Genomic DNA, 16,058 nt, shown 5'->3' on the forward strand with positions numbered 1-16,058 from the left:
GTTGGCCCTCCCTCCACATCATCATCATCATCGGCTTTCGACATTCGGCATTCGGCACTTAGCACCATTGGCACCAAGCGATGCCAATCAGCCACAGCCAGGCTGGCCCCGGCCATTGATGGGGTCTATGGGGAGTGCTGGGTGAGCGAGCGATCTACGACAAAAATATCCAATCCCAAATGCCAGAGCACCGTGGAGCAAGAGTATGCGAATGAGAGAGAATGCTTTTTGCAGAAAGTTTTAAGTGGAAATTTAGTGTTAAAAAAGAAAATATATTTGCAGAGTGAAATCAGAATTAATCTCATAACAAATCTGCAATAAACTTTGCCAAAAAGGGATAACAATTTACAGAATTGAAGGATATACCTACCATTCGGGGAATATTTTGAATTGCAAAGGATAAATAATAGCACTTTGATTTTGGACTTGTTTGGTAATTAGTTTGAATATACCATTGACTGCTAAGCTACTCTGTGAACAAGTGGAAGAAAAAGAGAGAGAGTGCGTGGGGCATGAAGTTTTAAATTTTTTTATTTTTCTTGTAAAAATATATTTGAAATAGAATGAAAATAAAATTTAAATATATTTGCGAACAAATTTTGATAATTAAATAATTACCATTGGCCCATTCCATTTAAAAAACTTTACATTCTTCCTCATGAGAATAGTTATTATGAAACATGTCATTTCTTAGAGTTTCAACTAATTTTCAGTAATATTCTTTCATTACCTTTCCACTGTTCAACCACCTTGGTGCGGTCTTTTTTTTGGTTTTGTTTTTCCCCTTTCTCTCTTCGTTGTTTTTGTTTGTATGGCCCCACAGCTTAATTTCTATGCTAACCAATGATAAACTTAATTTTATGATAACGCACGACCAACTTATTAAACAGCATACTATATATACGCACACGCATATTCCAGTCGCCAATCGAATCGGATCTAAATCCGAGAATAGTGAAATTTGATATGAAACCCATCCGCAGGGGATCTGCTGTGCAACTGCCGAACTTTTGATTCTGTTTCTGTTGTCTGGCTTTGATTGTTCTGTTCGATACCGATTGGGGATCGTAACGAGCTTAAAACTACAAATTGTTGCTAATTTCGCTTGTAAATATTTCATTTAATTATTTATGCTGTGTGCTTTGGTTGCTGAACATGCGAGAGAAGCGGAAAAAAAGGAAGGTCTGGAGCTTTGGGGAGCTCCAGGTTTGTGTTTGGATTTGGGTCTCTACCCGGTGTGGCTTGCATTAATTTACACCTGCTGGGTATTGGGATTTCTCTCTCTCTCTTCCTTATTCCCGCTGCCTGCCACTGAGCCACTGCCAGCGGACAGCGGACAGCTAAAGGTCAATGCTTGTGTGCACGCATCGATACATGTATTTGCTTTTTAATTTTTGCCATTTAAATTACAATTAAATTATTTATATGCTGCTACCAAAAGTAAATAACTGAAATGTAAAGAGACACAAAAAAACGCATGTATACACACAATAAATAAACAATTTATGCGCCCTGCCAGTGCGCCACTCCCCGGGCCAGGGGCTGGCTGTCTGCGACGGAAGTTTCAACCGCACCATAAAAGATCAATGTATGCGAATGTGACATTGTTTCTACGAGTATATAATATATGGTTACATGTACATATGTACATATATCTGTAGTGGTGTTTGCGTTTGTACTCTTTTTCTTATTGAGCATAGGGATTATTGGTAGCAGCTTAAACATACATTGATTGGAATTATGTTTAAAACGCTTTCTTATTTAAATATAATTTATGTGGCCAGGCAGAAGAAAATCCCATTTGGTAGCATTACTTAAATAAATAAATAAATATATATTCACAAACGTGTACTAGAATACCCCTAATAAATAATTAAGTAAGGGTCAAAATTACGAACCCTTCTGAAATGTGCTTAAAGCTCTTACAACATCTCTTATCAGCATTTTTTATGTTTATTTTGCGCCTCTTCTATTGCTGCTCCACTGGCAATATTCCCCCCCATAGAATACCCTACCGCGCTGTACGATTACTGCATATACTGTTGTGTTCTCTACTGTATGTACTACGAGTAGTGTGCGGATATGATGTGTGCACTTTCGCACTCTCACTCTCACTTGGCAGCAGCAGAACCAGTGGCACCCAGTCACCCCGATAATTAGCTTAGGGGTTCAACATTGCAGGTCAATGGTTTTGTTAACATATTATAAGTTATTTTAACCTTTGGCCGATTTGCATGTGACTCGACTCGACTCGACACTTCCCCGAGCAGAAACGTTTTTCGTTTTGTTTTGTTTGGTTTGTCAGTAAGCTTTCGCTGGGGTAGAAGCACGCACTGGTGGCTGGTGTGCCTCTGCCTCTGGGGTATGAGAATAAGAAGCAGTTGAAGCAGTTGAATGTGTGTGTGAACAGAGTCTAAGAGTCTCTTTTTGGTATCGTTACAGGTAACGCACCCACCGACATACTGCAGCAGAAGCCAGCCAAGGCCACAACAGCGATTGTGGGTGGTCGCAGTGCAACGCAACCGGCGACCCACGACGAGCATCATTTTGGCTCCTCGGCGGCGGCCACCACCAGCGCCACCACCTCCACCTCCAGCTCCAGCACCAGCTGCAACAAGCGGAAACATCTGGAGCGTCTGGCCAGCGATTTGCGCTCCCAGCTACTCTCCGAACCGTTCTCCTCCATCCCCTCAGCAGCGAAAATGCTCAGCGAACGATCGCTGCTATTGAGCGGTTATGGGGCGGCCATCGAGAGCACCGCCAAGAAGCTGAGCGAAGCAGCCACCGGGGGTGGCAACACGGTTGGTGGTGGCAGCTCCAATCAGGCCCAAACACCCAGCCACAGCACTGCCACAGCCACCTCCTCAGCATCGTCGACGTCCTCCAGTCCGGCGGCGACCACAGCAGCAGCAGCTGCGGCGGCCTATGCCGCCCTCTATCTGGAGAAGGTCAAGAACGAGAAGCTGTCGCCCCTGTCGCATATGGATGGCCACAAGGATGGTGGCATCCACATGGATGCCACGCCCATGGTAACCATTCACAATAACAACAACAACAACACCATCAACAACAACAACAGTAGCAACAGCATGAACTGTGGCAGCATCAGCGGAACCGGAAGCGGAAGCGGAAGCAGCAGCCTGGGCAACCATCAATCGAGTCAGCAGCAGAATCAGCAGCAGCAGCACCTGAGCCACGGCGTGAAGAGAGAGCGCCTCAGTCCCGGCAGCAATAGCAGCCACAATGGCGACATAACCGTCGGAGCATTTGCCAGGTGAGTGGAGGGAAGAGATTTCCTTCTCTTTCTCCATAAAATATCGCCAGAAAGGAGAGACTAAGCTACGCTGTGAGAGAGAAAGAGAGTGCGCGAAATTTGTTGCTTCGCTTTTGATATAAAAACCAGAGAAACAAATCGCAGTGTACCTCTCCCTTTGGCGGAACTTTATTGGGTAGAGATTCTAATAGGTTCTAATGTGTTTCTAATAGCAGCTTTTATTGTGGGTTAACGAAGCCATGAGCCAGGATATGCTCTCTTAATCATCAGTACTGTCGCTCGCTGTCACTATTTGGACTTATCCTTCTCCTCTGGCTTTTCCTTCTTCTTCTCAACATCCCCCTCATTCTCGTTGTCATTCTCGATTTCGGCGGCTAGTTCTGGACTCAGACACTGCGACCCACGAACAATGCTGCCATTGTCGTAGTACATTCGATTGTAATGATCGCGACGCAACTCGTCGAATCGCCTCCTGCGCTGCCGCAGTTGCTTGATCGATTCGGTGTCCGAGGGCCGCTCCTCGATGTCGATCTCGATGCCGTCAGTGTGCACATCTATGGATATCGATGCACCTGGATGCTGGTGTCCTATCTCCGGATTGATGGCTGTGCGCAGGATGGTGCGTTCGGGAACGGATGTGCTGGGTTCGGGCGTGTGCACCGGCGTATGAGGAGACTCCTCGTCCTGTGGCTTATTCTCCTTCCCCTTGCCAGCCATATTTTCCGCTGAGATGTTTATTGTATTTTTATTCCAAATCACATAAATTTCATAGATAGTTTTTGTTTGGAGAGGGAAAGAATAGTCGCTCCGAACCCGAGACTATTTATCAAGTAATTTGTGGCCGTCTCGACGGCTGTCAGCGCCTGACAAATTAATTAACATTTTCATAAATTAATACCTCGAAAAAGAAACCAAATCGATGCTGTGTTGCTTCTGTTCGCAGCCCGAAAGTAAATTAATCAAAGCAACCAACAAAAAAAAAACACACACACAAAAACAAAAAGCAAACACAAGACAGAGCACGCTTATGCTGTCAAAAACAGAAAGGCAAAAAGCAAACAGGCAACGACAGAAGGCACAATCCAAAAGGCACCAACAAAGAATCCACCACAATCGAAGAAGCAAAGAAAACGAAAGAAAAACGTCTTGTAAAACTTGAAATGTAAATGCAAATACAAAACAAAAGCAAAAAGCAAAACATAGATCGGTCTGCACAGATCAGCAGCAATTAATACGCACAACTAAATTAATGGCGTCAAAGATTATATTTTAACTAATATAAATAAAAGCAATTTATCACCACACACAAGAGACACACAGAGAAACTATGGCAACAACGAAGTTTTGATACCCTTTGATACCCTCTAAACTTTAGAATCTAAAGAGAGCTAGTTAACACGAATTATCAAGTCTGAAACTCTGCTTTTTCTGCTAAACTACTATGTTCAAGATTAGACTTCATGTTTGCCAGTTCAGTATTCCATATTCCAGATCATGGTTGAATTTTCTAAGTGATGCTGCGGCTTTATTAAAAAGGAATCGCTGCAAAATCCCCATTTCCGGGGATATTTTCTATGTACTAAGTCTAAATTTCTTTATTATTACGCGCCTACAGCTGTAAAAGTTATAGTTTAGGCTTAACCGCTTATTTTGGACCATATTTTTATCCTATAATCGATGCTGTATTAATGCATTCAAAAATATAAATATTGCAACTTTTGCAAATATCCTGATGGATCCTTGTATTCCTATCTATGGCTTAAAAATGAAACCTTCTGCACCAAATGGTAATACCCGGCCAAAGATAATGTATACCAAAAAAAAACAAAAAAAACAGAAACATAAACAAGCCTTTGGCCACGGCATAGATGGAAACAGACGAAGTAACGACACAAAAGATACATAGATACTTCTTTGGCGATACATTTTGGGCAGGTCGCCGTTCGTCGCCGGCTGGGCCTTATTAATATTAATGGGACATGCTAGTCTATCGCCACCTGAGGTGTGGACTTGAGTGGCTCAAGCAGGCACAAAGAGTCACGATAGCCTGTCATTTAGATTTAGCATTCGATTCGATACGATACGATTAGGTATCTTGCATCTGGCATCTGGTATCTGGCAGCTGTGGAGCACCCCAGCTGTGGCGCTGCTGTTATCGCTCAGGGTGGTCGCTCATTGGGATAATTCGAATAATATTCATAATTTATAATTGTTTATCCACAAATTAGTGAGGCCTATTAGGGCAACTAGCCGATGATGGTTTTCGTATGATAAATGAAGGTTTTTTGAGGGGCGTATGATATCTGGAATTGATTTCGTATAATATTTGGGAATCTCTTTATATATATTTTTTTTTTGTGAAATAAATGCAAATTTTACTTTGACGCAAGAATATGTATTTCTGCTTAATATTTATAGTTCAGGTTCATTCACAAAATTCAGTCTCCAAACAGCTTTTGGGTCTCCATTCATTTTTTATACGATCTTTAACCTTTTGAGGATTGAGATTGAGTTTGAGATCGTATCATCTGTTTTGACCTGCCTAATGTTGTTGATCTTTATTCAGTTTAAAATTTGGAAAAATGTTTCATTGTATTTTTATTTTATTTTTCTTGGTTTTTATAAGGAAAAATCGATCGAATGCCTTATTTATGGTCTAAGCTCATTCATAATATTTACCTGTGCTCTAAATATTCTATTGAACCATTGAAATATTTTGGAAAAAAGTTGTCTAGACTACAAGTCATTAAATTGCAAATTATTCGCAAAATGTTAAACACATTTGAATATTGAATTCTTCGGCTGCTTCTACCCTTAAGTTGGACTGCTCTTCTGTCCAGTTGCCTTTCCCTTTTAGATCAGTTCAAACAGCAGCTTGAATATCTATCAAGTACTCCTCTATATCAGATGACAGCAAGGGCATTCGAGGCATCGGATCACCAAATCCACAAGCCTTCCATTCTTTGTGTCTGCTTTGGTGAGCTAGTTTCTGACAACTGATTCTGACACAGGCATTCTTTTTTGGTATCGTAAACACACGAGTATACATACATGTGATACTTCTTAAATATATTTAAATATATACATATTTGCGGGCAGTGTGACTCAAAACTATAAGGCAGTTGCAACCAATATCTTACGAGTATGTTATGCAATAATTACAGTAGTGAATAAAAGGTAATACGAAAACCTGCCTAGAGTAAAGACTTATAAAATTTCAATGTTACAGTTCGTTGGATAAATCGATAAGCCAAAATATTACACGATTACAGTTTCGATTCGATAAGTAAACGAAAATTTATAAATGATCACCACACATTCCATATGTTAAATATCAGTATCGTATCTCCCCGTAGTTCGTTGGCATGGAATTTTGTTGTACCTAATTTCATCCTGTTGTGCCGCTCTACACTTTTGAAACGCACTGTACTCCCTGACATTTGTCTGTATATTTATTTGATTTTATTAGGGACTTATCGGTCAGGGCAGGGGCAGCGCCCTGTGTAGGCGTAACAATAGACACCATTTGCATACCGAGACAAGGCACATGTTGCCTGCCGCTCGTAAAAACCAATTAGGCATGCCACCGATCTGTAGATCTATCTGTGCGACAGCATACAAAACCGTTACCCTACCCACCTGTGATGGCGGTGGGGGCTGTTGGAGTTGGTTGGTAGCATTAAGCAGTAGCCAACATAATCGCCACCATAAAGCATTTTTTTTTTGTTGTTCCTATGGATTTTCCTCTGTTTTCCGCCCCCCGTGTGCTGCTGCTGCTGCTGCTGTTGCTGTTCAAACAATTGCCAAGAACAGGCTGGAAAACACAACTAAGTAGCTGCTACCAATCGCCAAAGCAATTTGCAATAATCAACATTTTTAACGAAAACGAAAAAAAATTACTAAAAAAAAATAAAAACAGAAAAAAAAAGGAGAACAAACAAAAACAAAGTTGTAAGCAGCAGCAGCGGAGGGGCAAGCAGCGAATGATCGAAAAAAAAAACAACAACGAGAATACAAGTAAGAAAAAAAATCGACAACCAACAGATCACGATAAATCAATGGCAACAACAACAACAACAGCAGAAACAGCATGAGGAACAAGAGAGCAACTAGATGAGGGGTGGCGGCCAGGCAGAACGGTGCAGATGAGGTGGGGCAGCAGTGGCAGGTGGGTCTGTGGCAAGGGGCAGTGGCAGTGGCAGCACCACCACCAATAGCTGCTATATATAAATTTGTGCTGCAGCCTCCGTAAGCGACACGACATGACCAACGACCAACCGACGACGACGACGACGACGACGTGCAGCACGAGTTACTCTTTTTTTTTTCTGTGGCATGCAACCGAACCCATAGAGAGTGCTGCAACTCTAAGCCAGGCACTTGCCACAGCTGCCACCGGCACCGCGCTCAGTTTAGGAGGTGACCGGCGGCGGCCCGCTGCCGATCTAGGCAGAAATCTATGCTGATTATTTTTGGTTTCTTTTTGTTGTTGTTGTTGTTGTTTTTCGGGGAGGCTGTGGCTCGTGTTGGAAAGCCACAGGTCCAGGCTGCAGCTCTAGGAATGGATAATGGGTGGGTAGAGCAGAGTAGAGTAGAGTAGAGTAGAGACCATGCACCATGCAGCATGCACCATGTTGGTGGCATGTTGGTCTCTCTGGCCTAACCTGGCGGTTAGTTGCATATGAGTTATGGCCATGCTTGGCAGATTGTTTGCCACAAATGCTCGACATTGGTTAACATGGATTTGGCTTTGATTCTGATTCTGATTCTTCGTTCTCCGAGAGCATCCAAAATGAAATTGTTTTTCGGGACAAATGTTCCATGTTCGAGGCACAAAAACAAGATTGAAAAATTCAAACTATTTAAAGATGTTCTTCAAACAGAAACACAAAACAACAGAAACTATTACATATATTTAGCTTTAAAAGTTTAAAGGAGATATGTCCATAGAGTAGGGGTTTTCTGTTCAAGAGATGTGCGAAATATTTATCAAAATGCAACCCTGCACTAAAATAAAATAATTATTATTATTTTTTTGGATTAAATTTTACTAAGTACAGAAAGTAATAAAAATAATTCCTTTGTTCTGTTAGAGTTCGAATTTTGAGAATTAAATTGATTTTCTGTACAAACTTCCCATAAGTGAACGGACACATTCGCTTCAAATGACATCACAAGAGATTAATAAAGATAAATACATAATATGTGCATCGGAATATTTTACTGATTAAAAACGATTTGTTTTCTTTTTAAAACTGAACGGAAAATTTTATTGTTTTCCAAATGGAACTGTGGTATAATTCCAATGAACCGATTGGTTCATTAACTAGTTCATTTTGCGCATGAAACTGGTTCCACGGAGCCATTCAACGGCAGCAGCAAACAGCTGTTTTGATTCTCAAGCACTAAAAGTGAATTAAACTGTAATTAAACTTATTTCAAGAGCGACTTAAACCGGACAGAACTCCCATCGTGTAAACTCTCCCAGCCTTTGCTTTCCTTAGCAGCTGCCAACCAGCAGCACTCCTTTTCCTCGTGGGACTCCTCGTTCCCATGTCAACTGGACGGCCCGGCACATAATCGCATTATGGCCAATGCCGCATGGAAATGGAAATTAACTAAATATCAAACGTCAACAAGACTTAGATCGTAGTTCGCAGACACCTGTGCCAAGGGGTTCGCTTGGGTTCGGTTCTTACTGGAGTGCTTCTCACGGAAGCCACTCATTAGCATGTCAAATAAGCGAACAGAGAGAGAGAACTCTCGGATCGGTTCGGATGGGATCTTTGATCGGTTGTTGGAGGGGGAGAATGACAAATAATCCAATTGTTTGCGACACCTGGCCACCAGGGGGAGTGGGTTGAACTGAAGATAATTAAATATTAATGCAAATTTAGCAACATATGGGAGCAGTATTTCTATGCTGTAATATTTATGTACGCTGATGTCACACAGCTTGCTGCCTGCTGCCTTCGACTTATGCAAAGCCTCGCTAAATGTTCTCTTTAACATAACTAATCCAGATGTTTATTTTGCTCATTTTGGGCATATTTATTTTGTGTTGTAGATCTCGCAGCGCCACGCCCTCATCATCATCGTTTCGCGGTGGCGGTGGCAACGGTGGTGTCTCACCCAACCAGCAGCAGCAGCAACAGCAACAACAACAGCAACAAAGATTGAGTCCACCGAGTGCTCAAGCCACGACACACATGCCGCTTCACAATTTGTCTACAAATTTGTTGAATACCATTCAACAGCATCAGCAGCATCGCAACAACAACATCAGCAGTGGCAGTGGCAGTGGCAACATCAACAACAACAACAACAGCAGCAGCGGCACAAGCAACAGCAACAATGTGAACCAAGGTAGTGGTGCAGGCAGTTCGGGCAGCAATGCCCCAGCGAGCTCCAATACAAATGCCACGGATTTCTCCACCCGCAACTATTCGGACATTATGCGATGTCTGGCGGCCAAATACAATAACACCAATCCCAATGAGTAAGCGCAAATCCTTGAGCATCCATCCACCCAAATACTCATTCTCGTGTTGAAACTTTCCAGCAGCCATGCAACGCGACGCAATTCCTATTACGAGAGCAGCAGCAGCACAGGCAACTCGGCAGCGGCAGCAGCAACCACTGCCACACAGCAGAACAGCAGCAGTGGCAGCAACAGCAGCTCCGCCACAAAGTCGGGCAATGCCAATAGCAGCAGCAGCGGCAACAGCAACAGCAACAACAACAACAGCAGCAGCAACTGCACCACCAATGCCAGCAATGCGGCCAAGAAGCTCTCGCCCTCGGCGGCTGCTGCGTCGGCGGCTGCTGTCAGTCTGCCCAAGGAGACCAAAGTGAGTGTGGCCGAAGGAAGAGGCGGTGGGGGCGGAGGAGCAGGAGCCGGAAACTCTGGAGCAGGCGTGGGCTCTGTGGCCAGTGTTGGTACGTTGCCACCGCCAGCCGCTGCACAGTCGCCCACGGAGCAGGCCAAGAGCCAAATGGCCGCTGTGGTGGCAGCGGCCAGTGTTTCGCCGTTCATGTCCAGCTTTTTGCCCTTCTCGTCGGGCATTTTTCCGCCACTGATAGACATGAGCAGCACCCAGGCTCTGATGACGCTGGTGAGTACTGTGTAGCCATAAAAAAAAAACCAAGCAACAACTCTGTGATTGGGCCACCCAAAAAGGTTATTTATACCCCGTAATTGTGCAAGGGCTTGGGGGTTTATTGTACTGCTATTGATTTTTGTAACAGAAGGAAATGATTTTAACTTGAAAATATCTATAAGTGGTGGGCATAAGTATATAACAATACATAGATTTGACTTATAAGCACTTCAGAGCATTCGTAGATTTCGGAGCTCTCCACATCCCAAGCGATTATTATGGTAGCCATAATATTCAAGACTTAAGCCCTCATATATAGCTTCAGCATGTTCATATCTTTAAAACTTATTTACTAATTTAATATATTTAAAAAAGATTACACCAATAGCTGAATTAATTTAGGGGATAGCCCGCAACATTTTATGGTGTAACGGACTACATATTCTATAGATAATCTTAGGAGTCTCACTAGGATAGAGTAGCAGTGAAGAGAGAGCCAGAGAGAGAGAGGCCATGTACTCGTTAGAATTCACTGCTAAGCTACTCTGTGAAAAATAGTGCGCCAGGCAGGAAGCTTTCAACAGTCGAAATTGCAAAAAAGTAGACCAAATAAAGGGTATCCTTACTATCTATCATTACTGAAAATTCATTCTAAATTAATGCTCACCTCCCGTTCTTTTCCCATTTCTTGTCCCCGCTGTAGGTGCGTGCTGTCAAAGATGCCCAAATCCAGGAAATTCTGCGCGGCAAGCCACAGCATCCGCAGCACTCACAGCATCCACGTTCCAGTTCCAATGCCTCGTCGCCCAGTGCCAGTGCAGCGGGCACGCCACGTTCCACTCTGAATGCAGCGCTCCAGCAGGCGGCTCAATTTGTTACACCCGCTTTCATCTACTCGGCCCAGCTGCAACAGCAGCAGCAGCAACAGCAGCAACAACAACAACAGCAGCAGCAGCATCACGCTTCGCGGCAGTCTAGTCCACGTTCCACAACAGAGACTTCGACTTCGGTGGCGCCCGTCGGTGGTGGTAGTGGTGGTGGTGCTGCTGCTGGTGGCTCATCGATTGCGTCGGCGGCGCCATTAGACTTGAGCTCCCAACCGCCAGCCGCAAAGCGCTTTAAGCCCGAGCCCGAGGGCCTGCTAGGGACGACGCGTCGTGCCAGCTCAACGGCCACCACGGCCACGACAGCGACAACAGCCTCATCCACACCATCCCCGCCACTTCTGGACCAGTCCGAGGAGCTCCAACCAGGCACCAGTAATGCCCATGCCAACGCCAACGCAGCAACTGGCACAGGCACAGGCCCAGGCACAGGAGCCTCTGGTGGTGGACCGCGTCAGTGTCAGGCGCAGAGCGAGGAGGTGAACTCCTGGTCCGTGGACGATGTGTGCGGCTTTGTGGGTGGAATTGATATATGCGCCGAATATGTTCAGGTGAGCAAAACAGAACATTCTCCGCTCCCTTCAGCCCCATTTGTAGTTGATTAAGCATTGAGATTTCGCTGGAGAAAGGAAGATTTCCCTCCCCTCAAACTGGCTGTAACTAATTGATGTTTATGGAGCAGCTGACGGGGATGGGGGGGAGGGGACACACATAAATATCTCCCGCTAGAAAGTAAAGTTTAATTCGGGGAAAATCTCTTTCAGAGGGAGGTTGATTGAACGTCCCGAAGGAAATAATTTATAAAAATTTCTCCTTAGGTAGTTGAGAGCTGAGGGAAGTATTTCCGTACCAAAAAGAAATTGAATCCCTAATCTCTCACAGAGAAATCTATGCATGGATTGCATGGATCATTCCCACAATACTCAGGTATTTTTAGTTGGGTACAAATCTGTCATAAATTTCATTTAAAATCTGTCGAGAACCAAAATCCAACCTTGAAAAATGTTTGCAAAATACAAAACCGAATTAAAGCAATCCCCGAGATCCCAAGACTCAAAAGATCAGCAAATCCCAAATGCCAGGCAGCATTCAGCATTTACCTGAGCCTGGCCCCAGAGGGAGACAGCGAGAGAGACCTTCGCGAGTGACTTGGACATGGGTGCGAGTGGCATTCTTGAACCCCATCAGCGGGCAGCAGTCAAAGTTCATTTACCCAAGAGGCAAATCGACAGCACATAAACGCGTTCGTTTTACGTTTATTTTTGTTGCTGTTTTTTTTTTTCGGACGTTTTGTTCAAGGGGGTTTCCTGCCAACAAAACAAAAAACAAACCAACCAACAAAAACCGCATGGCAAAAACCGTGTGTAGGGAGGCTGCTCGGTGCTCCGCTCCTCAACGGCAGCAGAAGAGACAAGATTAACTATGTTTTTGGGTTTTGAACTCCACTCCGCAATGGCATGGCCGGACCTGAACTCTCTGGCGGCCATTAATATTGTGCCACGCGAGCTACAGCCTCAGCGTCAGCCTCAGCTACGACTTGGAGCTTGGAGTTTGGAGTTGGCGTTTTGCGAGTCCAAGAAGAAAATGCTCCACATAGGCAAAGAGTAGTAGACATTGGAATGGGAGTTTGGAGCTGGAGCTGAAGCTGAAGCTGAAGCTAGAGCTGGCATTGGAATGGTGGCCAGGTGATCTTTTACGACCAGTTCCGGCAAGTTGAACGACTTTTGATCGGTCAGGCCAGGCCAGGCTAGGGGCTGTGGCTGGGGCTGGGGCCGGGGCCGGGGCCGGGGCCAGGTTTTACTTTGGCTTTGCGGTCGACGATCGGTCAACGTCAGGCATCATTACCAGACCCAGTTCAGGCGGCTGCCAGAGCAACAGCTTCAGCAGGATCCTGCTCTCCACTTCATCGCGTTAATGGAGTGAAAACATGGTCGGATAGGTCCGCTCCAACTAGTGCAATCACCGCCAGATAGCAGTATGTGTGTACGTTCGAAGTTAACAATTAAGCCGCACTCCTCTTGCCTAGAGCTCCAGAGCTCTAGGTGTTGACACATTTTGATGCATATTAGCCAGCCGCCAATGGATGAAGTCGCCTTGAAAGTCGCCTAATTAGCAGCCCCCAAAGCGGCTTAGCGTGCATTCAAAGATGAACTAAAATCTGCTTATAGTACGCAGAGTATCTACCAAGCCAACATATATGATGCTGCTGTTGCTGTTGATGATGATGATGATGATGATGGAACCAGTTTACCCCACCAGACGAGCTTGAGGATTGTGCGACTGGGGATGCTGATGACTCCTCCCCGAAGGTTGTTGTTGTTTTTTTTTTTGCAATAGACAAAAAGGCAATTGGCGTAATATTCAATTGAATTTATGGCCACAACGACACTTGGCTAGCTTTTTGGTCTTGCTCTTGGGCTGGTCTTGGGCTGGTCTTGGTCGCCTGAACACCTTTTGTGGTGCAGTTGCATGAACTTGTTCCGCCAGGCTAACGATAGAAAGACGAGGCAGACCTCTTTTTTTTTTCTTTTTTTTTTGTGTGTTTGCTGTAGTTGTCGGTCGTTGAGATATTGTGGAGGTTGTAAATATTTAGTGCAGAGGTTGACTCTCCTCTCAGTCTGTGGCTGTGGCTGAGGCTGTGGCTGAGGCTGTGTGCCTCGCTGGAAATCTATATGAAGACATTGAGAACTGGTTCAGTGACATTGTCCGAGCTCTCAACGACAGCAACAGCGACGTTGTCGCATCATGTTGCAGTCACAGACAGAGTTGCAAGTGTTATTGATATTGCCTCAAAGAAGCAGCCAGCTAGCCAGCCAGTCAGCCAGCCAGCAGCCTAGACTCTCCACCCAGGGTCCCTGGCTGGCTGTGGGGGGGTAGGTAAGAGACCACGCATGGGTGGCGTTTCGGGTACGGCTCTCGATCTCGATGGCCAGGCCCAGTCCCAGTCCCAGGCCAGGCCAGGGTTTATTATCGCCAGAGCATTCGCATTCGCCATAAAAATGCAGATGAAGTCATAAGTGGGGGGGGGGGCCAATCCCAATCCCAATCGCAAGTCCCATTCTGGTTCGACTCTCGCAGCAGGATGCGATATTTTCTGCATTTTAAATGTACAGATTTATGGCTATATTAAAGCACAATAATAATTTCTATGCGTGATCAGCGACACGAGCTACAGGAGGGACTCCCTCTCTCTCTCTTTCTATCTTCTTCCTCGTTGCTGCTCTTTTCTGCATGCCAGAATTTGTGTCATGAATTATTCGCTGATTAAGTGGACCGAAGGTAGCAGGTGGGTTGACTTGGACTTTGCCACAGAGTAGGGGGCACTGGCACTGCGTGGCATGTGCGTGGAATGTGCGGTAACCCAAGTGGAGGTTAGAAATTGGATAGATGGCAGAGATGGCTGCCCAAGATCTTTTGCACTAGTTGGGCGAGGATAATTGGACTCGTACGGGGAGATCTCCGTATGGATAGTTGGCTAGCCAGGAAGATTTCTGTGGCATTTAAGGAGGGGGGCTGCACATAAAAAAGAGATGGGAATCAATGTATTGGATCAGCTAAGGGAATAAACAAATATATGCTATGCATATTAAGTAAATATCGGATATAATATCACCAGAAAGTTGCCCCTTACCCAATAAAGTTTATTCTTTTCCATCTCTGGGTCTCTTTCTCGTTCTGGTATCAACTGCCAGCGGGTTTTCCAATGTTCTATGGCCCATCCTCAAATATTTACACGGAATATCTAAGCCCTGTCTCTCCCTTTCGCCCGTTCTCTCTCTCACATAGTAGCTTAGCTAAGTATTAATTTTTATTTCTGGGTTTTCTTTCTTCCCTTTAAGATGTTTGTTGAAAATCTTCCTCCATTCTCTAATCTACATTTAATTTAAATCGCGTACAGATATTTCTACCCTTTAGAGTTGCAAATACTCAACCCTCAATCATATTTTAACCCTTTGGTCTCCATCCAGTTTCTTGTCTTTTTGTGGTTAATGTTGGTTTTGCCCTGTCAATCTATCAGCAATTGCCGTGAACTTATTTGGAGCGAATTAGTTTCTGTCAGCTAATGACAAGCCAAGGAATGTCTCCCCCTAGCAACGCTATTCAGATTCAGAGCCACGAAACGAAGCTGTCAAACACAACAAACAATGTCTTGAACCCCAGAGAGACGAGACTCAAATTGGAACTGGAACCCAACCGTTTTGGGTGCTCCATCTCCATCTCCATCTTCGGTGTGGCATGGGTCTGATGTACATGGGATGTACACTCACTGCCACTCGCCGCCTGTGCCCGGAGTCAGTCCCTCGATCGGCGGTCGTAGTCGTCGTCGTCGCCGCTGTACTTATTGTATTTGACATGCCAAATGCCAAAAGTACACGTAGGCGTCATAAGATTCATGACTCGGAAAGAGTTGACTTTGCCTTTTTGCCCACGATCGCTTTTGACTCTCAGTCGTAGTCCCCCATTCGCGTCTCCATCTCTGAGTCTGGGTCTGGGTCTTGGACTGGGACTGGCTTGGTGTCGTGTCGCGGGCTCTGAACGAACGTTCTGTCTGGGCACTCCACTCGACTCCACTCATCTGAACTGGAGGTCTCCTCTGCGTCTCTGATACACTCTGTGCCGAGGGTACACCAACGTGTTATTGTTGGCTTGGGTTCACATAAATGTCAAGCATGGGCAACAGCAATACAGCCAAACAGCCAAACAGGCGAACAGGCGAACAGGCCAAACAGCCAACAGAAGATGGAGATCAACTTTAGCTCTAGATTTTGCACCATGGCTAACGCCCCCGACAATCGCATG

The 16,058-nt window shown here is 44.9% G+C and overlaps 1 protein-coding gene across 3 annotated transcripts in view; it reads left to right on the forward strand.

Annotated features, from left to right (window-relative positions):
• Positions 1-16,058, forward strand: part of LOC111069121 (mucin-19) — a 68,128-nt gene that overhangs the window by 37,383 nt on the left and 14,687 nt on the right. For 2 of the 3 annotated variants that reach the window (XM_022359020.2, XM_022359019.2), the window contains exons 3-6: positions 2,443-3,274; positions 9,342-9,773; positions 9,837-10,389; positions 11,078-11,809. In XM_022359020.2, coding sequence (XP_022214712.2) covers positions 2,443-3,274; positions 9,342-9,773; positions 9,837-10,389; positions 11,078-11,809 — 2,549 coding nt within the window. The remainder of the gene's footprint in view (positions 1-2,442; positions 3,275-9,341; positions 9,774-9,836; positions 10,390-11,077; positions 11,810-16,058) is intronic. The other variant, XM_022359021.2, reaches the window with a different exon arrangement.

Source organism: Drosophila obscura, unplaced genomic scaffold (assembly GCF_018151105.1).
Source record: "Drosophila obscura isolate BZ-5 IFL unplaced genomic scaffold, ASM1815110v1 contig_200, whole genome shotgun sequence".
In the NCBI taxonomy this organism is placed as follows: Eukaryota; Metazoa; Arthropoda; class Insecta; order Diptera; family Drosophilidae; genus Drosophila; species Drosophila obscura.